Here is a 27,873-nt window from a genome sequence, read left to right on the forward strand (position 1 = left end):
ATATAACAAGGTCTTCATTTTCTTTAGTCACACCAACAAAGCAAAGCTGCCAATCATCTCATTCACTGAGAGTAATAACCATGGAAATTTGTATACTTTGAACTATAAAGGGTGTCTTTTGAAGATGCTGTTCACTACAGCTTTCTTGTGTCAAATATATTTAAATCACAGAATGTTGATTTGAAACTTTGAGAAGGGATTCTGTGAAGTCAAAGCTGTGAAGCTGTAGGACTTACGTCAACAATATTTAGATAGTGAATAACATACTTTATGGAAGGTCACAAATGTAATTTATTATTGTACATATTCTGTAGATATTGATTCATCTGTTCTCTCAGTTACAACACTGGAATTGCTATGGTTTACATTTAGTTTTATTCTACCCTGCCCTGAGATTGTTATAACGTATGGCAGCTTATGAACACTATTAAATAAATAAAACTGAGACATGTTTTTTGATAGTACTACATAAGGCAAAATTAATTTAGTGAATGGCAGAGGAGCGAGAGCAAGACGATAGCAAAGTAATACAACACACAACATATTACTGGGTGTTGACTTTGAATTGCACTGAGGATAGCTCAGTCAGTAGAGCATGAGACTCAATCTCAGGTTCGTGGGTTCAAGCCCTATGTTGAGCAAAAGATTCCTGCATTGCAGAGGATTGGATTAGATGACTGTTGTGGTCTCTTCCAACTCTGCAATTCTATGTTTCTCTGTCTGTCTGTCTGTCTGTCTGTCTGTCTGTCTCTCTCTCTCTCTCTCTCTATATATATATATATTTAAAAGTCATCACCTCTTTGAACTCCAGTTCAAAATGTCTAAGTTGCAAGCACTGCTCAAGCTTCTGTTGATGTTTAGACCAAAAATCATCAAAGGCTGCTTCCGTTTCATCTAGCTGAGCTAGAAGCCTAAAAGAGAAAAGGACAATAACTCTATCCAGCGCACTGTACGTGAAATAGAACATTTACATTTATTTTGGAAACAAATTAATTCTGGCTACTTATCTGATTATATTTTGGGGGGAAACAAGCATGCAACACAACATACATGTTACAAGTACCAGGTTTACCTACCTTTCCACAGTCGTTTGATTTTCTAGCTGATCCGGATTCGTGTTGTACTCTGAGTTTTCAAAAACCGGTTTTCTAATACTTTTGAGAATATCTTGTCCTTGTATTAATGCTATCCTCAGATCCTCCTGTAGAAAAGTTAAAAAGGCTATGACTTTCCCCCCCTAAGAATTCCACCGAGGCTGTACCTTCAAGCTTTGCGAAAACTGAGATTGGAGAAGAGTAGTCTATTGTTGTACCATCTAAGCCACTGGAACTGTATCATTAAAAAGCTGCCTTGTTCACCTCCCACTGTCTGAGAAGGAAAAGCCTGAACCCTGGTCACCACCACTTAAGTATCCTCACAAAACTTATCCCCAAAGGCAGGTGATACATACAAATACATATATATAGAGACTTGGGACCTCGGCTGGCTCCAAAACAAACAACCGAATCTCCTTTGGAACCAAAGCAGCATCATTAGTGTCAACAGTGCTCACCCCATCCTGCTCCTACCTAGCCCTGCCTTTCTTCTCCAAGCTAGACTTCTGAGTTTCAGCTGAGGTTCTGCTGTTCCCTACAGCCCAACAGTTAGGGCTAAACACTTCAAAGTAGATTTTGAAAACAGTCACTGGCAAAATCCTAGCACAACCAACACTACGTTGTTGTTTTTTTAAAAAAGCAAAACATCTTAAAAATTATTTTGTTTAAAATATCACATTCAATACAATCACTTAGATTTGCAGTAAGTTGATTTTAGTGTATCTTTTTTTATTCTGACTCATTGACTTTCTCTTTCTCTAGCTGTGTGCCGAAAAACTTCTCTCACCACATTGCTTAAAAGTGAAAAATCCCTGAGCAAAATTCTCCTAATTAATCAATAATTAATTATCCAAACACTGATTCGGGCTTTTGTGGGAGGAAAGAGATGAAAGAAAGAAATGCTGTCGTAAGAAATGATAAAATACAATGTGTCAGCGGCTGCCTCAGGTCCTAGCTCACAAAGGACCAACGCCAGTTGCTCTTTATAAACAAAAGTCTTTATTGTGGTTCATTGTTGGTTTGACATCCGTGGCGCGCAGCACTACGTCTGAGTCCTTAGACCGGCGAAGTCCCGTCTGAATCCGCCCCTCCTTTACACCAGTTCAATACCCGAGCTTTGCTCCACCTCTTCCTTTCCTCCCTCTGCTCCTTTCGCCTCCGGGTCCTCCTGCCCTCTGGGGTCCCAACCCTCCTGGACTCTTCGGAGGCGGATTCTTCTGACTCCTCCCCCTGTCTCCGGCGGGCTTTGGGACCTGGCTCCCAATCCGGATTTTCTGCTGTCCCTCGCGCCTCTACATTTGAACTTGGCGCTCGCGCCCAGCCGCCCACTTTCCTCCTAACGGCTACACTGCTCCCTTCACTGCTTTCTCCTTCCGGGAGGCTGGACGGCCCTGCTCTCTCCTCCGCCCCTCCACTCTCTGACGGAGACGTGGTCAGTCCTGCCTCACTCCCTCCTCCTGCAGGAGGAAGCTTTTGTTCTAATCTGTGGGATTCTTCCCCCCCCCCCCCCCGCTGCGCTCTGGTGGGGAAGCTACCCCTGATTTCCAGCTGCCGCTTGGCGACTCCCCACTGGCCCCCCTTGCCCTGACCCTGGGGGCCTCCTTCTGGGAATCTTCTGATTCGCTGGAGAGACTCAGGGAATCTCCCTGGTCACTGTCACACCCTCCTGCGCTCCCCTCCGATTGTTCCCCTTCGCTCTCCATCTCCTCCTTCTCCTGTGGCTCAGTCCCTGAGCCCCTGACACAATGAAACTACTTTAAAATCTCACATTGCTACTATTCTTTTTGCTGGTACTGGTAACTGGGGAGAGGATGGCACAAAGCATTTTAAAGGCAGCATGAAATCTGTCTGGCAAAAGTACGGCAAACCAAGTTAAAGCTCTGTTACTTGAACTACAGTGGTACCTCTGGTTACAAACGCTTCAGGTTATGAGCTCTGCTAACCCAGAAGTAGCTGCTCCTGGTTGCGAACTTTGCCCCAGGATGAAAACAGAAATCGCGCGCACAGTGGGAGGCCCCATTAGTGAAAGTGCACCTCAGGATAAGAATGTTTCAGCTTAAGGACGGACCTCCAGAACGAATTAAGTTCGTAACCAGAGATACCACTGTATTCAATAAAACGTCCTCAGATATTGCTAACACCACATATAACAACACAGCTAGAATACCTTCATTTTGTCTTTGTTTTCAGTGTGTGCTGTAAGAAGGGCACTGGTGGATTGGACATCGTTTGGTAGCTCTGTTTCTGCCAGTTCAGTCCCGAAGGATCGAAGGTTTTTAGCAGTCTGCTTAACCATTTGAGCAAAGTTCTCTATAGCCTTTGGGATTAATGAAGGCATTACACACAGTCACACTCAGGAGTCAAATGCCATTGAATATAAACACACACACATAGACATAGAAGCATAAATAAAAAGTGACAAATCAGTGGGTAATAGCCAACTAAGTCAAACTCAAGAGCAAACCCACTAACATCAGTGAACCCAAGTTACTTAAATTTGCTGATTTCTGTTTGACTATTGTTAGATATCATTTGACATTTTTAGAAATATCACTTACAAAAATTAAAAGGCTGCATTAAAAATAAATGTCAAAACCTATAAATACATCGTCTCCACTGTTATTCACCTCATTAAGTGCCTCTAAGAGAATTATAAGAGAAACTTCAGTGGATGATACCAAGGTCTACTCCAGTTATGACTAATGATGGATATCACCTAATGGATCTAAATTTTTATTTTAAAAGCACTTTAGTTGTTGCATTCTTCCTGTCTCGTGAGTTATCACCAAAAAAAGGCCACCCTCTTTTAACAATATATGGTTAATTCCCAAACTCTAAAGTCATAACTCCCAAATTCATTAATCATTGTATATCTCTCTGGGATTGCCAAGTTCTTCTGAAACATCTTCTCATATACGCTACTTCAATTTGTATTCATAAGGCTATGCCCAGAGTGACAGAGCATTCAACAGAAGGGCCATTGATACAACCAGTTAAAGGGAAGTGACTTACAGTGCGATGTGTCAGCCACCTACTATGGCAGTAATCTAGAGTTCCTCCAAGATCTTCTGTTAGTTGTGTTCTGTCAATGTAGCTATTTAATTCTGCTAGTGAGCTCAGCATTATGATCTATAGCACAGAAGCAGCAGGAGCAAAAAAGAAAAAGGAAAAAAGATTATTTGGGGGGGGGGGAATTGACAGCTTTGGAAGTTTGCAATCATTTAATTTCATTTCAATCAAGCCACAATGCTTCCTTTTGCATGGGACAGTAACAGAAAAAATAATAATTGCTTAAGTCAAAAGGCATAACCAAAATGTATAAAGATAAGTTGTAGTGACTTTGTAATAAAATATGCAATGTATTATTCATTCAAACATGGAGTACAATGTATTTTCCCCCTAGTCCAAGGATAGAGGGGGAGGCTGGTTGTCACACTGCCCTTTGTGGCTACTGTCACCAAGCAAAAACATGAGGGGTTCATGCGCACCTAGTGTAGGCAATGCGACCCCCTGCACAGGCATCAACAAATGACAACAAAATGATTAATACCATTGGTTCATGTCTTCACAAATTGGTGTTGGTTCCAATATACACATACCATGCACGCTCACATCTGGCTGCCTAAGATCTTAAGAAAACACACTTGTGGGTCACTTCATTTTTAGTGGTGAGGTGGGTGGTGATGCATGATATAGCAGTCTGGAATGCTGGCCCTAGGGGGAAGGAGGAAGCTTTCCCTACTAGGGAGAATCTCAGCTATCAAAATGAATGTGCTCAGAAAAATGCTGTTCTTATTCCAATCAATCCTGATCATGGATAAACCAAGTTGACTCAAGGAATGGGAAAAAAGGATATTTCTAAATTTGTCTGGCGGGGAGAAAGCCATGAATTAAACACAAAAAATTGTTTGATACAAACTAAAGAGGAGGCTTTGCCCTATCAGACTTACAATTGTATTATGAGGCAGCTTGCTTGTGTTGGCTAAGGGAATGGGTTGGATTGGAGGATGCACACATTTTAGATCTGGAAGGCCACAATATGAAGTTTGGCTGGCGTGCATGTCTTTGGTATGGGAAAGCTAAAATATATAAGAGTTTTATGAACCATGCTATCAGGAGAAATTTGTATATAGTGTCTGGGAGAAACATAAAAACTTGTTTGGGGAAAAACACCCCTATGGTTATCGCCAATTGAAACAATAATGATCAAGAGAATTAACATGAATAGATGGTGAGCGACCTATAGATTTGTTTGATTTTTCAGGGAGCGAACTGATCTATTGTCTAAAATGTACAAACTATTATTGGAATGGGAAACAAAAGATGAGCTGATTAAAGTGTCAATGACCTACTGTGCAATGGATATAGGACATAACATAATATAGATTTAAACCCCTGGGACAGCACTGGATGTGTTACTCATACCTTCTGTTAACTCCCACTACATAAATGGGACAACATGGAGATAAAAGGATGGGACTTAAACTTGAAATGCTATGCATAGGAATAAAACCAACAGAAAGAGTTTTGGATTTAGCAAATACAAAAAAGATTGGATCTCGCTCACCATTCTTTTTCATACAGTTGTTAATTTGCAAATATCACATGCCAATTGTGTATGAAGAACTATTATAATTCAGGTCTTCCAAAACCAGATTAGTGACCCAAGCTATATTATTACCAAGTCTACCCAAATAACAAATCACAAACAGAATTAAATGAATTAAGCACTAACCGGCAGCTTCATCTTATACTCATCTCTATGAAATTTGAATGCAATGTCGAAAATGGTCCTGTGAAAGAATCCCGTTGGTCTCAAAACCAGAACTAGCTGCAAATTTCCAGGAAACGATGCCTGCAAAAACCATGGGAAAATAAAAGCCTGTTATATTAAAATGGAATGATCTCTTCATGGATTTTTGCCAAAAGCAGTGTTCCAGCTTTCTGTAAAATCCCATCAGGAAAGGAGAGAAACCATTGTTTGAATTTAAGTGGATTGGCAAATCATGGTTTGTGCTAACCATGGTTTGACATGATTTCAGAATGGCAGGCCATGGCTACAGCCGTTTCCCCTGCACTATAGAACTGAAAACAGATAAGCAGCTTCAGAGCATTGTTTGTCTATGTTTGGAAGCTCATACAGTAGTTTGGGGTTTGGTGCAATTCATGGATTGGTGTGATGTGTAAACTTGAGCTGCTGGTATTTATTAATGACACAATATTTATTAATATAAACCATTTTGAGATGACAACTGTGACATAGGTTGAATTATTAATGTTTCTAAACTGATAATGTAAGTTAATTTTGTTGCATTCAGCCTAAATCCACAGTAAGTACGGTTGTTCTTCCAGCTATTAGGACTCAAGTCTGAAGTGGGTATTGGACTGTTACCACAAATAGACGTCTGGCAGAGAGGGGGGGGAACACCCTGCTTTAAATCCAGGTAGCAAAGCTGTTTTCTTATTCTAAAGTCTTTTGTAATAATATTAATGATGATAATGATAATTTCATTATTTATACCCTACCTATCTAGCTGTTCTGCCCTAGTCATTCTGGGCAGCTTCCAATACATATAAAAACATAACATCAAACAATTTGTAAGCTGTATACAATACCTTAAGTGAACAGACAGATATTGACCTGGACCTTGCCTCTACATTTCCACTCAATTCCACCTCCAGACCAACCCAACACAGATGGATTCCACATTTAGACCTGCGCAAGGCTGCTGGGATTCTGTCTCAATGTTTCACCCCAGGCAACAAGCTACTGTGTTATGTTTACTCACTAAGCCCTGCTCCTGCTGCCTACAGGATTGCCTTTCCTTCTGCTCGCTAAACCCCTAAACACTTAAAACTTTGTTGCAGGCAGAAAGTAGAAACCAAATTGCTGCCTTCTGAACTACAAAAAACACACGGTTCATGTTTCCAATACATAATGCATTGGCATGCTACGGACATTGCCATGTCACACAAAGATGCTGAGCAAATAATGAACTGATGAGTTCCAAAATAAATACAGGAAGCACTGCCAATTGGAAGGACACATTCTCCATTTTCTTCACAGCTGGATATTTCTCGGTTCATCAAGTTATATTGCCCCCAAGGAGCTGTACTGCAGAGGCAGCCAACATGTTACCCTCCTAATGTTGTTGGACTCCAATTCCCATCAGCCCCAGACAGTCGGGACAATAGTTAGGGATAATGGGAGCTGGAGGCACCATGTTGGCATCTCTCTTGTATGGTATCCAATTTGCTACTTCCTAAAGTTTTAAAAGTCAATCAGCTACTACCATTGCCTTAAAAAATGACACAAGAATAAGCAACATGAGATGAGAGAACTAAGTTCACAAAGACCAACCATCTCCTCCCCACAATAACAGAATGACAGTGTTCTTTTAACCTTGTGTCCCCAGTTATACTTGGTCTCTGGATAATGTTGGACTACAACGCCCATCATTCGTGAACGTTGGGTCAAGCTGGCTTGGGATGATGGGAGTTATAGTCCAACATTATCCAGAGACCAAGGTTGGAAAACACTGGGGCAGTACACCACCACTGACCGTGCAGAATCCCCACCACCAACACCAAAGGAAAGGAAACTGGCAGACTTCTTGGAAGACAACACATGGTAAGCAAGCACAGAGCATGATAGGAGACCTATTTGGGAAATAAGCCACAAATAGGCTCCCAGCAATCATTGAAGAGGAGACAGGTACTGGCAGCTGTGGACAAACACTAAACACTCCTCCCATTAGCACTGTTGGTCAAACAACGCTGCACTTTCTTTCCTTGCGGAAGCTTAACTAGAAAGTGAGCATCATACATCAGATCCTCCAGGAAATGTTGACTTCTTCAAAAGCAACACAAACTTATTTACAATATTAATGCAATATAACACAACTGGTTCCTCTCAACCGATGAACCCTTGAAGTTCTGATAAGGTAAGCACAAGTTTAGTAGGAGTGAAAGAACACAATAAGTGGCATTCGGACTCCCTGCTATAAGCATTTAGTCACAGGGACCATCCAGGTAGATTGCAAACTATTGGCTCCATCTATTAACACAAGCCCCTTCTTTCAATGAACCTAAACATATCTACAGCAGCAAAGAGATGCTTGATACAAGAAGCTAAGGAGGACTGCAGCAGCAGCAACACTAGCAGCTGTGAAAGGTGGAGAAGCAGATGGCCACATGAGATCCACCCACTGTAGTATACAATAAGCGCTTTCAATAATGCAATCTGTGTTTGTTTTGTTTCGAATTCAGGGATGAATCTCCAACTCCCTTCTGCAGAATAAACATTAGTTGAGTGTGGATGCTCAAAGAAAGGGAAGGATCAGTATCTTCTTGGAGGTGCGGACTTCAGCAATTTGGTCAGAAGCTGGGCAGACCCAAACAACCAGAAGCCCAGCTGACCACGAAATAATGCTACAGGACAATAATTCATAAACCATCCTGTTGGCACTGCACTGGATACTTGACAGCTGTCTTCACAACCAAAAACTGGCATCTCTGTGGCAACCTTGGTGTCTTGGAGGCTTTGTTGGTGCAAAAGGAAATCCTCAAGGGTGTCAACGTTGGCCAGCTCAGGCTTGTTAACTTATAATAAGTTAAGTTGTGGATCCAAGGTTCTTTCTATAAATAGGTGATTGAAAAGTTCAACTTCTCAAAAGTTAAATAGCTAGCATCTAAAAAAACTCTACTGTAGAAGTAACACCCCTTTCAGTTATTTAAGGGGGGGGGATCACTGGTTGGTTATCAAATAGGGGAAGCCTTGAGGAAGTAGGCTCTGCCCTGCCAAAATGAGAAGTGACACTAGCTTTTATATGTATGGGCTTTTTTTGTTTCCAGGAACAACAATGTGGCCTTATGAACACACACCTGATCACACTTTTGTATTAACTGCAAATGGTTTGTCAAATTGGCTCTAGGGAAGTGGAAATCATTTACTGTTTTAGATGATGATATACTTTTAACAAGGGACGTGGGTGGTGCTGCGGGTTAAACCACAGAGCCTAGGACTTGCTGATCAGAAGGTCAGTGGTTTGAATCCCCGCAATGGGGTGAGCTCCCGTTGCTCAGTCCCTGCTCCTGCCAACCTAGCAGTTTGAAAACACGTCAAAAGTGCAAGTAGATAAATAGGTACCGCTCCGGTGGGAAGGTAAACGGTGTTTCCGTGCACTGCTCTGGTTCGCCAGAAGCAGCTTGGTCATGCTGGCCACATGACCCGGAAGCTGTACGCCAGCTCCCTCGGCCAATAAAGCAAGATGAGCGCCGCAACCCTAGAGTCGGCCACGACTGGACCTAATGGTCAGGGGTCCCTTTACCTTTTTATACTTTTAACACAAGGACACTGAGTCTATGTAATGGAACATTTTACGATTACGGTAACGTATTCTGTGTTTACTTATTTTGGTGTTGTCTTTCTTAGGTGTAAGAACAAAAAGAGAAAACATGGCCAGTATATTTTAGAGCCAGAAGGCTGTTGCTGTGTGTATCAGGCATAGGCAAACTCGGCTCTCCAGATGTTTTGAGACTACAATTCCCATTATCCCTTACCACTGGTCCTGCTAGCTAGGGATGATGGGAGCTGTAGTCCCAAAACATCTGGAGGGCTGAGTTTGCCTATGCCTGGTATATATATAATATAATAAAGTAAATGCTTATCAATCCATTTACTGTTTTGTATTATTTGTTATGAACTACACGCCTAGCTAATAAATGTTACAATAGCAATACTTCAAAGTTTTCATGTGAAATACCAATTGTGCTTTAACTGAAACCTGCTAATTTGTCATTTTTTTGAGCTACATAGTTAGAAGCAAGTGATTCTGTGGGCATCATAAAATAGCCCTTCCCCCAACTTCCCTACAATCACATATACAGTTAAAAATCACAAGCCCACGCTCCTTAAATCAGCATAACCCTAAAGGACTGGATTCACTCGATCACCACATCATAAAGCAGCAGGTTCTACAAGCATCCCATTTTTAGTGCATTGCATATTTTTCTATTGGTACAGATCGTTTCTGCCTCTATTGCTATGCCATATATAGCATTGTAAACCACTGCACATACTGTGACCTGAGTTGAAATCAGAAGCAGACAATTATTATATAAAGCAGCCTGACAAAGGGATAACATGCAAATACTTTGGTGAATGAAATTTGTGTAGGGTTGTTAAGAGAGTCGAAAGACTTAATTGCATAACAGCTCACCGCAATTCGCAGTATAGAGGCTTGCACTGAAGTCCATTTGTCTTGCCTGCGGTCTATGACAAGTATAAATCCAATTCCAGCATCTTGTGAACTAAATTGGGGGGGGGGGCACAAGGGAAAAGGAAAGGAAGAAGCAATTATGGGAAATGATACAAGTGGTTGAAATTCTCAAGCAATTATTTTACCGTCAAGAATGAACCTTTTCCTACCAGAGACTAAGTTATCAGTCTGCTGAAATCAATATGCCGATGAAACTCAAATGCAATATGCACAACCATTAGAAGAAAGAGACATTCTCAAATGGATTACACATAGCTTCAGCTGGTCAAAACATCCATTACCCTTCTCCACAGGTAGCAAGGCTTTATTAATTTGATATGCAAATATGCTTCCACTTCATTCTTTCAGAATCTGTCTTGCTGTTTTCTGCAGTACAGTGATAATCCATCCTTTAAGTAAGGGTCAATAAGGGTCACTCCAGAAGGAGAAAAATATTTTTCTTCCTCTTAACATTTTCTTGCCGGTACACTGGTTTTATTCCATCAATATATATGCTTCCATCCCTTGAAATGCAAGCTCTTAGGTTCCAGATTCCAGGCATCACTTTAATCCTAAGGAACCTGAGATTTCTCTAGTCTTCTGCATTTCCATGAGCTGCTCTTTGAGGAATTATGTAAACCAAGGCAGAATTTTCCCCACGTCATATATCAGAAAGGTGAGAACAGAGGCAGTTTCTGCAACGGGAGTTTCTGTGACAGCACACAAGCTTGCATCCGTCTGGGGACTGGGAGGAGAATCGTTGTTTTCTTGCTCTGTTCAGCTGCATGTGTTACAGTCACAGAGTATAAATAAAGAGCTCCACTCCTGTTTTATACTTTCACATACAAACCAGTTGTGTAATGCTGGCAGCTGACTGCTAGCCAATTACAACGTAATGGAAATGACAGGCAACTATAAGCCAGAATGACTTGAATTTCTATTTGTTTTGTGTATGTTGGAGCAGTTTATATATATTAATCCCCATTACATTACTGTAAACAAAACCGTGGATTATATTAATAATAGCAATCGACAGACATATGTGCAAGGATCCCTGCATATTCCCGATTACAGAAACAGACATCATATTTGTTTTCACTTATAGCATTTCACATGGTGACAAGTATGTGACTGAATTGGCCATATATGTAAATGCTACTTTCTAAAACAGCATTTCCTATTACGACGATTCCAAGTCAAATACATTAGGTCTTTTCACTATCACAATTCTATATAAGCATCAAGGGCTTTAATTCACTCTGTTATCCCATCTGCAGTTTTCCAAGTGCATATCTGTGCTCAACACGATCATTTATTCACATTTCTAACCTGTCATAATACCCATGTTCTACTGTGATTGGTAACATTTTGTCAAATCTTTCCAATAACATTAAGAACTAAAGCATTAGATGTAGCTGAGATTCAGAATATGTACCTAAACAATGCCCAAAAGGAAAAAAAAGAATAGACGGATAGACAAAAAAATAAACACATGAATTTGCAAATATTCAAATAAGCCCCATACTGTACTATATTTTGTGACGAAAACACAGCACAGCAAAAAATTCTCTTGGGCAGTTTTGGTGTATTGAAACGCTTCCCACATCTCAAACCACAGACATCATATCATTTGACCTTTTATTGAGAAGACAGTCAAATGATCTCATGCACCTAGGGGAAGGGGTGGGAGTTTATAATGCAGGGGATTTTAACAAGCAACTTTCCCAAAGGGTGAGTGGAAGGAATGATCTGTTAGTCATTTTGAAGATCACTGCATCCTCGAAGGGATGGGTGGTGGTAAATGCTATATAAATCATGAGTTAAGTATTTCTTCTGGTATGAGTATAGTTTCTTCTTCATCCCCCCCTTTAAAAAGAATTTTATCTCCTATAACTGCAGATAATTCTTGAATAATCTCGCCAAGCTTGTGTGTGTGTGTGTGTGTGTGTGTGTTTAATAAAAGGTCAATGAAGGCACCTCTAAATAAAAATATTTCTTCTGACAGAATATTATGTAAGACTATTTTATACAACACTGCTCTCTACTGCAAGCCGCCTCCACCATATGGGTGATCCTGGCTGAGTAGCAACCTTCACATTAGGAATCCCAAACACTAGCAGTGTGAGTTCAAGAATGCACACCTAGCTCAAAACACACTTCCAGCAAAATACCGTATAGTACAACTCAATGAAATAAAATGCTTTCCTATATTTCTGCTCCGTTGAATTTACATTTTAATCTACCTGCGCAAATATAGCTGTGCTGCCTTAGTATTTACTCACCAGTTAAATGAGACTGACTATATGAGAGTGTAGCTTTGTCTCATGAGTAGCAGCCAGAGTGGGGACTCTAGAAAGATTTAGGTAGCTACATTTGAATTTAGAAAAAAATCACAAAATGTAAGTATCTCTAATCACTAAGGTTGCTACTGAGATATTTTGCAATATCCCACTTGAGCAGGGGTCAGCAAACGTTTTCAGCAGGGGGCCAGTCCACTGTCCCTCAGACCTTGTGGGGGGACAGACTATATTTTTTTTGGGGGGGGTGAAAGAATTCCTATGCCCCACAAATAACCCAGAGATGCTTTTTAAATAAAAGGACACATTCTACTCATGTAAAAACACGCTGATTTCCGGACCATTCACGGGCTGGATTTAGAAGGCGATTGGGCCAGATCTGGCCCCCAGGCCTTAGTTTGCCTACCCATGCACTTGAGGCTCTTTTTTCTTTTCAAAAGAAAAAGAAGGGGGAAATATTTTGAAATGTAACATCAGCACCATCTCTTAATGTTCCAGGTTGAATCCTTTCAGGATTTCCTTTAGGGAAAACTGGAGGGCCACTGTCAGTCGGTGTGGTTCAAGCTGGGAAATCTGTGGCCATCTAGTTGTTCCTGGATTAAAACATCGATCATCCCTATTCATTGGCCATGCTGTCTGAGGGTTATGGGAGTTGTAGTCCAACAATATATTGTGTAGTCCAATAAATTGTGTAGACCAGGGTTTCCCAAACTTGTGTCTCGAGATGTCTGGGGCTGTATTGGGGCTCCAGCTCTTTTGGGGCTACAACTTCCATCATCCCTAGTTAGCAAGACCGGTGGTCAGGGATGGTGGGAATAGTAGTTGAAAAACAGTTGGAGACTCAAGTCTTGGAAACTCTGGTGTAGGCAATACAGCAATGAGATAGGTGGACCAATGTCCTGCCTATAAGGCAGTTTCCTAAGATGGTCTGAGAGTTTTATTAAAAATGACCATGTTCATTTAAACCTATATTCTATACCATAACTCTGTGTTCTGTTCATTTTTGCCACTAACAGCCTCTTATATCTTATTTTATTATATAACAAATCCCCAACCAAGATACCAATTGTGTCACGTACTAGAACTTTCAGTTCAAATCTACGTCAGCACAGAATACCCTAAAAGCAAACAGCGTGAGTCATTCTCTTCTAGTAAGTAAGAGTGCCATCTTGGTACAAAAATAACCTGAGTTTTAGCTGTTTAGACAGAGAACAACAATATCTTGAAGCCATATTCTGCTCCTGTGCTATTGTCAGAGAGGTCAGCTGTCCGAGGACACAGCTGTTTATAAATGACCGTGATAATAAAATAAAATAAAAATTAGTCACTGAACAGGCTATAGAACTCATGATGGACATTTTTCACATTGTATAGCATACAGAAAGTAATGTACAATCATCCAAATCTAAAAAAAGAACCCTACTCATTGCTGTTAAGCTGCTGTCAATACGGTTGAAGCAAATAAATATCTGCCTGCCTAATGTCACGTTCAATGGCTTCTATATATTTATTAGAAAATAGCTGATGCTGTTTTATTCTGATTAATGAACAGACATGGGCGGCAATCTTATGAACGCTTGCCTCAGCGCAGTAGGCTTTACTACCGACATGCTGGAGGCTTGGTCAGCTATCAAGTTATTTTGATAGTTTAACTGGCAACTTGGTTTTCAGTTGGAGGAGAGGAAAAAGAGAGAAGGTATCAGAACAGGTGTGTGCAATTTTTGGCCTTCCACATGCTGATCAACTGCAAGTCCCAGCAAGCATGGCCAATGCCCTGGGATGTGTGGAGTTGTAGTTCAAGCGACATCTAGAGCAGGCTTCCTCAACCTTGGCCCTCCAGATGTTTTTGGCCTACAACTCCCATGATCCCTAGCTAGCAGGACCAGTGGTCAGGGATGCTAGGAACTGTAGTCTCAAAACATCTGGAGGGCTGAAGTTGAAGAAGCCTGATCTAGAGTATGGATAGGCAAACTAAGGCCCGGGGGCCAGATCTGGCCCAATCACCTTCTAAATACGGACCGCGGACGGTCCAGGAATCAGCGTGTTTTTACATGAGTAGAATGTGTCCATTTATTTAAAATGCATCTCTGGGTTATTTGTGGGGCATAGGAATGCATTCATTTATTTTTTTTCAAAATATGGTCTGGCCCCCCACAAGGTCTGAAGGACAGTAGACCGGCCCCCTGCTGAAAACGTTTGCTGACCCCTGATCTAGAGGTTCCACACACCTGCACTAGAACATCCCATTTTCAGTGTATAAACCAAGGTCAGGGGGCCACCAGTCAGATCCGGCCTTCTAACCCTTTGCCAATAGCCCACAAACACCCAGTTTTATGGTGGCAATGGCTGCTGGGAGGTAAAGCATGCAGAGTCAAGCAGGGAGTTCCATAATTCAGGGGCCAACATTTTGTCATGTAACAAAATGAATGCCTTTTAGGCTTTTAAGCAAGTACATTTTTATTTAGTCAAGCCTTTTTAAAATGATTACATGCTGATGCATTTATTTTCCTGCTTGGTTATTTAGCTGATGTGCTATTTTTTTTTAAAAAAGGCTTTGTAGATTATGTTTGTATCTCTTCAAATTAAACTATTATTTTTGCATCTGCAAGCCCTTGTGGATGTTTTCTAAACTGAAAGGTGAATATAAATGTTTTAAATAAATGAACAGTCTAATAAATAAAACAAACTTTAGGTAAGTGAACACAGAATCCCTGCAGTTAAAAAGAGAGAGAAATATAGCACCAGGACAGGCTAATATATTATTTGATTTGTATACCGCTTAATATATTAAAAATATCTCTAAGTAGTGTACAAAAAACAAGAAAACAGACAACTTACAACAAAATCTTACACAGTTACATATAAAAAGTTACATTAATAAAAAGTTACATCTCTCTCTCATCTCAATATCAATTCATTTTCCTTCGGACGCACCCTCCATCTCAGCCTCCGGGTTTTCACCTAGGGTCCAGACAAACTCAGCTGACCCAGAAAAGTCTCACATTGAGAAGAGTTTCTGTAAACTGAGGACATCACCCTAGTTGTCCTCTCTCTCTAGACTTGATTTTTATGGGCAGGACCAAGAAGGATGGTACTTCCTCAGGCTGCCCACAGCTGTGCCCCATTCAGCTGCACTCTCCAATTCCAGGCACACCAGGTTTGCTGTGTTTCCCAAGGGGCCCAGAAGCTGGGGAAAGAGTCTGCCCTCCACCCACAACTCTTTCTTCGCCCTCTGACCTCTCCTCCAGCTGCTCTCCATATGACTATAATCTTACACTTTTCCCCAGTGAGTTTAATTGAACTCATTCACATATTAAGTAAGCACGGAATTGTAGCCAGAGGCTGATTCCGAGTTGGAGAGCGAATGCATGGAGATGTAAAATACTCAAATATCCACAAAATGTCTGGGCAAATGGACCTTTAGATCAGGCATAGGCAACCTTGACCCGCCAGATGTTTTGGGACTACAATTCCCATCATCCCTGACCACTAGTCCTGTTAGCTAGGGATCATGGGAGTTGTAGTCCCAAAACATCTGGCAGGCCGAGGTTGCCTATGCCTGCTTTAGATCATGCCAAATGAACAACATTCCTAGTTACAATAAATTATTCTTTATGACAATTATTCATTGAGATAGTTATAGGGGAAACGGTATGATTTGTTGCTTTGTAAGTGGCCACATTCAGAAGTGGCGCTGCTCATTATTAAAGGAGCACGTCAACTAGTCAAGTCAGCAGAAAATGTTATTTATTGCAAGCAATAATTATTGAATTGAGGCCATATTGGTCCTGACTGTCACAAGTTGTACATGACACTTAATTATATGATGCCTTACCTTCTTCTGTGGGTTTTTTAATTAAAAAATATGCTATTTTTCTTAATCTGACCGGAACAAGTTAAGCAAACTAATGAATCTTACGATACTGTAATAGTAATATGAACACCATCTACTTTTTATAATCCATCCCCAAGGACAAAAAGACTCCTCTAAATCCTACGGATAACTCCTAAACTGCCCTGTAGAATTAAAAATAAATAAATCTCAATGCTTTTCACAGTATTACTAGAACATTCAACATTGTCTCCTGAGACAGATGGATGCCAACATGAATGAAAAAGAACAGACAGCAATAATAATAATAAAAAGTATTGCTAGGGAAATTGTAAGGATATTCACCATTCTGTAGCAGCCTCTAGTGGTTCTTGCAAAAACTGAATCCAAAAATACTGAAAAAGCTCACAACATTGAGCCACTCACAGGGATGGGGGATAAATTTGGTTTAGCTTGCATTTTAATGCAAACCTACGTAATTCCCATTTCCAGAAACAATTCATTTATTTATTTACTTCATAAAATGTATACACTGCTTGATTGTAAAAAGAAAACACTGTACATGGAACACAATGCAGCTACCCTTCAAAATTTGCACTTCTCTGAATTATGCTATATGCAGTTCTCCAACCAAACAATAGTTTCTGAAAATAACAAAATATGCATACAAACATACATTGGATCCCAAACGCCTTGTGACTCAAACGTTTTGGATCCTGAATGCCGCAAGCCCGTAAGCGAGTGTTCTGGTTTGTGAATGTTCTTTGGAAGCCGAACGTCCGGTGTAGGAAGCTCCTGCAGCCAATTGGAAGCCACGCCTTGGTTGTTGAATGTTTTTGAAAGTCAAACCGACTTCCAGAATGGATTCCGTTCAACAACCAAGGTACGATTGTACCGGTAGGGAAAAGCCCTTGCAAAAATATTGGGGGCAGGGTATGCTGATGTAGCAATGTGGAGAAATGAAATTAGGAATGGAAAAATGAGAGAAAGAGTAACTGACAGATTCCTAGCCATCAAAAATGGAAGCCCTATGACAAATTCCACCCCACATGCTACACAGCACAACTGAGCCCATGTAGCGGTTGAGTATAGATGGTCGAAATCTCAGCTTAATATAAACAGAGATGCACATGAGCTTCATGTATTCAGATGCTGCAGTCATGTTTCCCTATTAGCAAGAGCCAATGATGTGGAGCAAGGGTGGAAAAATGCTCAGCATCATGCAGGATGTAAGCTATAGCACATGCAATCACTTTTTATGAAGGGAGGTTGGATCACAGAATTGTAGAGTTGCAAGGGACCCCAAAAGCCATCTCTGTCACCCAATATCATCTCCTTCTTCTCCATGCAGCGGACCTACTGCTTGCTTGTTCTTCCTCTTGCTTCAAATATAGCCAAAGATACTTTTTTATTATTATATTTAGCCTCTCTTGCAAGTCTGAGCTCATTCTGAACTTTGGCCCACCAGACCTTCTCCCTCCAACTGTTGGCTACAAGTGAATACTCTTCCTTCATGATTTCTTCTTTCATCCATTTCTTGTAGATGCCCTTCTAACATCTCAGCTCATCTGTAAGCTCCTTATGCAGCCACAGCAGTTTCCTTAGGTGCCTCCCACTTTTCTTTGTTGTTGGCACTGTGTACCTTCAACATTTCACCTCTTGAAATCTCTTCTATTATTTCTGATCATGGAATTTCACACAGAGCTGCTGTTGTGTGTTGTTACTTATAATGATGTAATTCCTCCTAAACTCACAGCATCCTGATTGGATGATGAACAGAGAATAATAAGGAAAAGAAGTTCCAAGGAGAAAGGAAGCTGCGTAAACGTCACACATGGCTTACATGCTGACCTTTAAAGCCCTAAACAGCCTCAGTCCAGTATATCTGAAGGAGAGTCTTCACCCCCATCGTTCTACCCGGACACTGAGGTCCAGCACCGAGGGCCTTCTGGCGGTTCCCTCACTGTGAGAAGCCAAGTTACAGGGAACCAGGCAGAGGGCCTTCTCGGTAGTGGCGCCCTCCCTGTGGAACACCCTCCCACCAGATGTCAAAGAGAACAACTACCAGACTTTTAGAAGACATCTGAAGGCAGCCCTGTTTAGGGAAGCTTTTAATGTTTGATGTATTACAGTATTTTAATATTTTTTTGGAAGCCGCCCAGAGTGGCTGGGGAAGCCCAGCCAGATGGGCGGGGTACAAATAATAAATTATTATTATTATTATTATTATTATTATTATTATTGTTGTTGTTGTTGTTGTTGTTGTTACAGATAGGAGGCCTGCTTGGTAGTAAGAGCTAGGATTCATAGCTATATTAATGCAAATAGGTTTGGATAAAATGAGGGGTGTCTCCAAGAAGGAAGTTCCCAGGCTCCCCAAACATAGCCTGTCACCTTCACAGTGCTGCTTTTCCCAGCACTGTCAACAGAATGGCATTGGATGGTTAGAGGAAGCTGCCTTATTACAAATCAGACTATTGGTTCATCTATCTCAGTAGTATCTGCACTGACTCCCTGGGATTTCAAGCCAAGACACATCCCCTGGTCTACCGAAATTTGAACCTGAGACCTTCTACATGCAAAGCAGATGCTCTACCATGAGCCATAGGCTCTTCCTGAGAACAGAAGGTAAAGTACTCTGTTCTTTTAGAGATTGCTCTAAAAAACTGGATGGAGTGGATCTGGAGATAGTGTTTCAGGGCCGGCGGGCCACTTCCCGCAGCTTGCTATGCTAGATCTGGCCTGTGGGTTGCAGGCTAACCACCTTTGCTTTCAGTACATGGTTGCTTTGTGTTTCTGTATTCCACCACATTTTTAAGTTGTGCCGACAAGAGTAGCAGAGTTATTGGTTCGTGGCACAGAGCGTTGCTGCTCATGTTTCTGCCGCCTGCTCTTTTGTACACTTGTATGCTCAGTCATTGGGTAAATACCATGCAATGAATACAGGACATAATATACATGAAATTCTCTCTCTCTCTCTCACACACACACACACACACGGTAGCGGAAGAAGATCAATACTCCCGAGTGGAAGGGAAGGTTTGCGAGTCTAATATTGCTCAGCTAGACATGGGTTACCAGTGTTCATATTTCAGCATGCTATTCCTTCCTCAGCATTAAAATCGGCCTGCATACTATATGCACTGTAGGGAAGCTTTCTGTTGGTGTTTCATTTAGGGACCTACAGGAAAATTCACCCAGGGATAATTCACCATTTCGTTGAAAATCTTCCAATCTATCCACCAGACAGGTGGCTCTGCTGCTCTCCTCCTTCCCTGCTCTGCTTTATAATTCGTATCCTTATTTCTTCTAACCTCAAGCCAACAGTTTTGAAATTCCCAGAATTAAGTAGTGTTGCTGTTAATGTGTGAATGGTTGGTTTTTTTTAAAGGCGCAGGAATCTGTACAAAACTGAACAGGAAGCTTTTCAGCAGCTGACCGAAGCATTCTAGTTCTGAAGAAATTTCCCTGTGTATGAAACTGCAGTGCCCTTTCTGTCTTGATTATTTTACTTCCTGATTTATGGGGGAGTTATGTGGTAAAACTGGGTTAAGCGCTGCAGTTTCCAATAAGGCTAGTTTACATGACATTGTTGACTAAGGGCAGAGACGATACAAGACTCTGCCATACAATTAAACAGTTCAGTGTACCATGCCATGAAGATTTAGAAATAAAGGCTTTTAAAGCGCACAAGACCAGATACTGCAAAGTAATTTACAAGGACTATACTCTTTGGCACGTCAAAGCAAATACTCCCAACACCACTCTCACGGAGATCAATTTTCATTTCTATTAAAAGGCAAACTTGGGACTCATGGATGGATATTAAAAAGGCTCTTACGATATAGCTTTGCAAATCCAACCATTCACAAAGCTATACCGCAAGAGCCTTTAATAGCACTGGCTTTTTGCCAAAATGCACTTTCTTTATTAAAAGTAGAGATCACTTGGTAATGTTTCTATGTCAGTTGAGTGCTAGGGAGCAAAGCCTGATGACTGATTTGCTATGTTCAATAGTTGCATGAGGTGAACTGCTTGAAGCAGTTGTGTGAAGCAATGTCCCTGAGATTCAGATGGTTTCAGTGTAATCCTCCTTTTTTTAAGGGTGTATGGCTGAACACAGCTAAGCCACATGGGTTCCTACAAACAATGGCTTAAGAGCCATGACTTATTCAGAAACAGGCCAAAACTTCAGTAACCAAAGATGTTTGGATGACAACGTGTTGCTTTGTCAGCACGCTTATGTCTTGTTGACACTCCATGGGCAGACCCTGTACTTTGGATTTGGAAACCCAATTATAAGAACAGAATTTATGCCACAACAGTCATGGAGGAAGCACACATGTATAAATTGCAGCTTGCTCTTGTGAAAACAGAACATGCACAGAAAGTGGGGTTCCAGTCCTTTGCCGCTAATTCTCTACCTGTCCATGTTCATCACTGAACCATATAAACATGGAACTTCTTGATAAATTTACCATTTCATACATACTGTATTGTACTGAATGTAAGCCGCACCCGAATATAAGCCGCACCTTTAAAATTGGAGGGTGGGAAAGGAAAAAAAGAAAAAATACCCGAATATAAGCCGCTCTATTCCTGGCTGCATACTGAGGATGGGGAGCTGCACTGTGTTGTGGGCGGTCTTTCCCCTACCTCACTCTCTCCCTTCCTGGCCTTGCGGGAGAGGATGGGAGACTACACACGAGGCAGGCGCCACTTGCCGCCCTTCTTGCTTCATACTGTAAGGTTGCAAATATAAGCCGCACTTTAACTTTCCATGGTTGGAATTTGGGGGGAAAGTGAGGCTTATATTCAGGCCAATATGGTATTCATATTTCACAACAAAATAACTGTATCACAAGATTGCAAACAAGGTTGATAAAATATGCATTCAACTGAAAGAACACTCATTGACTAAGTTACCATCATTCTTTACAAAGGGCCTCAAAGATTTCATTCCTGTCTGGGTCATGAAATGGCCTAAAGAACTGACTCCCCCAATCCCTGTTTTCACCTGGCAGGAATGGGGGAAAGGACAAAGAATTTAGCAGTACTGGAATGGCGCGTATATGTGGGACTACTATTGCTTAAGGACTGTGGAATAGAGCTGAATGTTTGCATGCTCAGAGCTGTAGAGAAACACAAAAAGGGGTCTTTGAACCCAAAATTTATACTTCAGGGCGTTCCAAAGGCTCATTTGTGCCAGTGTGGCCAGTGGTGGTGTAGTGGTTAAGAGCGCTAGTCTCGTAATCTGGGGAACCGGGTTCGCATCTCCGCTCCTCCACACGCAGCTGCTGGGTGACCTTCGGCTAGTCACAGTCTCTCAGCCCCACTCACCTCACAGAGTGTTTGTTGTGGGGGAGGAAGGGAAAGGAGAATGTTAGCCGCTTTGAGACTCCTTAAAGGGAGTGAAAGGCGGGATATCAAATCCAAACTCTTCTTCTTCTTCTTCATTTCTCCTTAGAAGTAGCGATATGCTTTTTCAATCCATGCTTTATATCCATAATGTTCTTTTCTTTATGAAACGGTTTACAGTCTGCCAACTTTCTTCCTTATGTGTGTGATGTACCTAACAAAGCATTAACGTTAATTTGATAAGCATTCTCATTTCCTTGAGCGCACGTCTTACCTGGGGATGTTAGTGAGGTATGTCAGAACACTCTGAAACTCCTTTTCTGGAATTTCGCTGAATGTTGAGTACTCTGGAAAAGTGATGACAGGGCAGCCATCTTTTCCTCGCCCACCTGGCAAGAAACACAAAAAATTATTTACTCACCACTCATTCCTCACAAAGAAGCTATAATTGCTACATCACTTTCAGACTTGAAAACAGATCAGTTAAGATATCAAATATCTGTCGTGATTTACTTATGAGCCTGATAATGAGAATGCTCCTCAAAAAAGGAGGCTGAGGAGGAATTGCTAGTAGTGAGAGTGCTTTGATTTATTTGAACAGCTGCAGGTAGGGGAAATGCTAAATATAAACAAGTCCAAAACAAAGTGAACCCAATGGAACCACCTACTATGCAATAATGCAACAACAATTTGTGATGCAGATGAGCTTAGAAAAAAATTAGGCTTAGGAAGCAAAAGTCAGTGCCAGCGGCAACTCACCAAACTGCCGAATGGATGTACAGCTTGATAAGGAGACAAGGAAGCAGATTTACCCTCCCATGTTCACTGCTGCATGCAAACTGCTAGGTGCCTCCTTCCTTGTTCCTACTCCCCTTTGGTTTGATCCACAGCTTCCCAAAACACAGTTTCTGGAGGTTTTTTTTCCAATGCTCAGCTCCAGAAGATACAAAGCAATAGTAAGATGTGGGGTTAACAATACAGTTTTGCAGCATGGAATGGTCCTGTTTAAGGTTCCAGGCAGCCATGCCCTTTTGGGGAATATTTCATCTCCCCCTTACAGGTTTTCCTCACAACAGTAAGTTAGAATTTCATTATTCCATGCTCAATTCTCCAACACTTTTTACCTCAGGCTGTGGCTGAGGGGGGTTAAAGCAACAGAGTTTAAAGACAGGAGCCCATGCTCTAACTTGGTGCTTATTTCATCTGAAAAAAAATTACTTTAGATTTTAGTAGCACAACCAGTCTGCATGCAAGTCAGTGGAGCATGAAATTTCTTCATGCTTGATTTGGCCTAGGAGGAGGTCTGAAGGAGCAATTTAAGTTGAATGACTTAACCTTTATTGCAACCTAGGAAGTATGGGATTTTTTTAAAAACTGGAAATTCAAATCAGCTTCACCTCTGCCCTACAATATTAACAGTGGACTATGGACATGTATACACTTTGTGATAATTGTCTATGGATGAAATAAACAACATAGGAAAACACAGGCAATGTACAAAAGCAAACTTTGAAAATATGACTTCCATGCATTTCAAAAGCTGTGTATGTATACTTGCAAGGCTCTTTTAAGCTTCCCTCTTGTCAACATAGAACAGCAAACCTGCAATGGGGGCCTAATATTTCTAGACAAAACTGCAGGGTTTTTGTAAACCATTCAGAACTTTGAACAGCAGTATTCAGTGTGAACTACATTGTAGGGCGATCATAACCCACTCTCTGTGTGTGTCATAGACCCCTGTAACCTGTAGTATGGGGACATGGAACTGCATTTGCTGTGGAATTCACTAGCTGTATTTATTTATTTATTTATTTAATTTTATTTTATGTTTCACTTTAAATAAGAACGGAGTTATAAAAATCAGGAACTCTTCTATTTTCTGTTAATGTTGAGGTTTGGGGGGTTTTTTTGGGTGGGCAGGGAAGGGGTTTTGTGGACACACTAGTAGAGTAAAATCTTGATTTTCCCCATTGAGTTTGATGAGCCGCTCTCGCTTGTGTCCCTGAAAATACTTAAAATGTCCTTCCAATGTGAATTAGGAAATGACCTTTCCAGACAATGTGATTGTTATATCTGCATTATTATTTTTTAAATCTATGCATCTTTCCCTCCTTTTCTAGTCCTTCCACCCACCTGGTTTTCAGTTTTTTCTCCTGTCAACAGTCAGTTAGCAGTAAGCATGCTCAGTTCTCGCTGGGCTGTTTTTAGAGGTTTTCCCCAGCATCCTAGGGTTTTTAGAAAAAGAGCGTTTGTACACCTGCAACCTAGGGATTTCCCTGATTCCTCTTGTGTATGGTGATGCTGTTCTGACTATTTGAGCATGAGTACAATCAGCATTTCCCTGCAACGGGGTGAGCTCCCGTTGCTCAGTCCCTGCTCCTGCCAACCTAGCAGTTCGAAAGCACGTCAAAGTGCAAGTAGATAAATAGCTACCACTCCGGCAGGAAGGTAAACGGCATTTCCATGCACTGCTCTGGTTCTCCAGAAGCAGCTTAGTCATGACCCGGAAGCTGTACGCCAGCTCCCTCGGCCAATAAACCGAGATGATCGCCGCAACCCCAGAGTCGGTCACAACTGGACCTAATGGTCGGGGTACCTTTACCTTTTACAATCAGGATTATAACAGTAAGAACAGAATACTCCAAGCTGCCTTCTAGAAAGACTGCTTGTTCTCCAAGTTCTTAAAAAAAGAAATTGCATCAATGAACCTCCAACCGTCTTAGGGACTTCAGATTTGTGTAGGGTTTGGTTTACTCCTTAGCCTTTTCTGTCTCTCAAGGCAGTGGAGGCTTAGGATCAGTTTTCCTTCTCCTAGGTGGGCTACCTTCCCAGGTTGATGAGCCGCATCTGCCCCTCACTTCCTTCTACAGCACTATATGGGTCATTAAACTAACCCTATGGGACGCGGGTGGCGCTGTGGGTAAAAGCCTCAGCGCCTAGGGCTTGCCGATTGAAAGGTCGACGGTTCGAATCCCCGTGGCGGGGTGCGCTCCCGTTGTTCGGTCCCAGCGCCTGCCAACCTAGCAGTTCGAAAGTACCTCCGGGTGCAAGTAGATAAATAGGGACCGCTTACTAGCGGGAAGGTAAACGGCGTTTCCGTGTGCGGCTCTGGCTCGCCAGAGCAGCAATGTCACGCTGGCCACGTGACCCGGAAGTGTCTCCGGACAGCGCTGGCCCCCGGCCTCTTGAGTGAGATGGGCGCACAACCCTAGAGTCTGTCAAGACTGGCCCGTACGGGCAGGGGTACCTTTACCTTTACCTTTTTAAACTAACCCTATTCTTAATGATCTTTCTGACTTCTGGCAGAGGAGACTCCAACGCCTTTCAACATCACGTTCTTCTGACCAGGTTGACTGCTCTCAGCATAACATTTTAAAGTTAACTCAATAACAAAGCTGCGTTTTTAAATCAACATCCATTTTAGTTTATCTTGAAACTACAGTGTCGGCAGCCCTTAGGAAAAGTGCAGAATAACAACTGACAGCAGCAACACCCAAACTGGAACATCAGCAGAATCAAAACTGCAAGTAATTTGCTACATAAATCCCGTGGCAGACAATTAAATTCTGCTCAAATGTTGCAAGGGCACACTGCAGTGTAGTATCACTGAAGTTGGCGTTTATCTTGTATGCTGATAGACAACAGTGGAGGGGGGGGGACACCAATATGGGGCGGGCTGGCAGGGTCAGAGAAAGATAATACAGTATATATATCTCTCTCTAGCACATTTACTTATAAAATGATAAGATCTACTCACCACAGAATCAAAAAAGTTAACTATAAATTAAACAAAACGGAACGAGAGAGGGCTGTTTCTGTTATGCTCCACTGGGCTGTGGACGAATCCCCATTATGCTTGTGGATGTGTTAAATTAATAAGGGTAGGAGGGATTAAAGAACCTGGAACTTAATTTCATACTTTTATGTAATCCGTTTTCAAAAGCACCCCACTTTTGCTTGGGGGAGGGAATTACTCTTAATTGTTGTACCTTTCGACAAACAAGGACAACTTTCCTTCTTTAAGCATGTAACAGGAGTGAAAGTGTTCCACCTCAAAGATCCAAACCTGAAAAGACTATTCCTGGGCTATCTTTTGATATCAGCTATGAGGTACTCCAGGCATGGCTGGCAGCCTGGAAAGCTGTTGTCATTCGGTTGTAAGCAATACAGTGGTACCTCGGGTTACAAACACCTTGGGTTACAGACTCCGATAACTCGGAGGTAGTACCTCAGGTTAAGAACTTTGCCACAGGATGAGAACATAAATTGCATGGTGGCAGTGGAGGCCCCATTAGCTAAAGTGGTACCTCAGGTTAAGAACAGTTTCAGGTTAAGAACGGACCTCTGGAAAGAATAAAGTTCGTAACCAGAGGCACCACTGTACTGAGCTAAATTGGCCAATGGTCTCATTAAGTATAAGGTAACTTATGTTCAACTGCTATTATTAAATGGCTGGCCTTCTGTTCTTAGAATTAACATTTCATTTGTGCAGTATTCATTTGGTACCATTCAAGAAATCAACATGTACAAAATGAACCATGGAAAGAAATATACTATAGGGTTCATGCACAGAATAAGAACTGAATTGGCCAACACTTCGTTCTTTTTTTAAAAAATAAAAAATAAAAATCTAATGTAAACATTCAAGCTCTTACCTGATAGATAGGCAAACTTCTTCCTTAGCTCGTCCTCAATTTCTGCAGCACAGAGGGGAACAATATCTTGATGCATGATTTCATCTGAAACAGATCCCCCCAACAAACAGTTCATTATAACTCCCATGTAGAAATGCTTGGCTCACACAATTTTTATTTACTGAAAACATTTATGTGCTACCATTTCACGACTGCACTCAACATTAATTAAAAACATTTCATCCAACCATTATAAAAAAAACCAAAGCCATGAACATTAAAACTCAAAACAACAATGCTTGTGGGAAATATAATGATTTCTAAAATAAGCAAGATTCAGATTCTGAGGTTACATTTGGGGAACATTAGAACACATTTTGGCAGCTCAGATGCATAAATTAAAGCATTATTCTCTTATAAAGTTCCCCAAATGCTTAGGCAATCAGCCTAATTAGAAGTGCATTTTAGTTATCAAAAAGAAACTTTTAAATAAGTAGAATGCCACTCCGGGTTCTTCCAAACACATTTCCCGCCCCCTGGTACTGGAAGGTATTATCTAGTGAATTAATGCCTATATGGTTTCACCACTGAACCTGTTATCTAACAGTTTGAGACACCTTTTCATTTACCCTCTGGCATTTACTGCTATGAACTGGGCTGTGTAGAAAAGATGGAATGTTGATGAAAAGCAAGTGAAAGTAGCTGATGTACCAATCAAATTAAGAAGCAGAACTGTTGTGTCACAAGTTCATCATGTGAGAAGCCTATGGACATCAGGGGAAGAACAATAAAAGAAAAGGAGGAAAGTCCATTTTTACAGGGGCTGGGTGCACAGGCACAAAAAACCAGCTTCATAATTGGGATAACCATATTTTCCCATCAATTCTCTGCATTTTTTTATTAATGTGTATCTGTTTATGAGAAGACCGCAGGAATACACGTTACATGTGTGCAATCAGCAAACGAACAAGCAGGACTGCCTTCATGGGTCACATTTGGCCTAACACGGAAAAGAGCATGTGTCTTGCATGTAGGCAGGCAATAGGTAGAACAAGTAGGCATATATACATGTATTGACCGTATATTCATATGTTAATAACCCAATGTGCTCCTCTGATCTGTACATGAGGAGCCTTCAAATCTTACTTGACCCTTATCATATGTGAAAATTGGTACCAATGGAAAAGAACAGGTATTAACCAGGTTTAAAGGTAAAGGTACCCCTGCCCGTACGGGCCAGTCGTGTCCGACTCTAGGGTTGTGTGCCTATCTCACTTAAGAGGCCGGGGGCCAGCGCTGTCCGGAGACACTTCCGGGTCATGTGGCCAGCGTGGCGAAGCTGCTCTGGCGAGCCGGCACCAGCGCACCACACAGAAACGCCGTTTACCTTCCCGCTAT

General features: G+C 41.5%; 1 protein-coding gene across 15 annotated transcripts in view; it reads right to left on the reverse strand.

The window, feature by feature from the left end:
- The window catches only part of MCF2L (MCF.2 cell line derived transforming sequence like), a 129,770-nt gene that overhangs the window by 42,815 nt on the left and 59,082 nt on the right, over window positions 1–27,873 (reverse strand). For all 15 annotated transcript variants that reach the window (XM_077927662.1, XM_028728096.2, XM_028728093.2 and 12 more), the window contains 8 exons: window positions 26,497–26,580; window positions 22,116–22,230; window positions 10,316–10,406; window positions 5,830–5,949; window positions 4,107–4,223; window positions 3,262–3,411; window positions 1,077–1,201; window positions 797–911 (listed from right to left, as the gene is read on the reverse strand). In XM_077927662.1, the coding sequence (XP_077783788.1) occupies window positions 797–911; window positions 1,077–1,201; window positions 3,262–3,411; window positions 4,107–4,223; window positions 5,830–5,949; window positions 10,316–10,406; window positions 22,116–22,230; window positions 26,497–26,580 (917 nt within the window). The remainder of the gene's footprint in view (window positions 1–796; window positions 912–1,076; window positions 1,202–3,261; window positions 3,412–4,106; window positions 4,224–5,829; window positions 5,950–10,315; window positions 10,407–22,115; window positions 22,231–26,496; window positions 26,581–27,873) is intronic.

This window comes from Podarcis muralis, chromosome 4, assembly GCF_964188315.1.
Source record: "Podarcis muralis chromosome 4, rPodMur119.hap1.1, whole genome shotgun sequence".
NCBI classification, from domain to species: Eukaryota; Metazoa; Chordata; class Lepidosauria; order Squamata; family Lacertidae; genus Podarcis; species Podarcis muralis.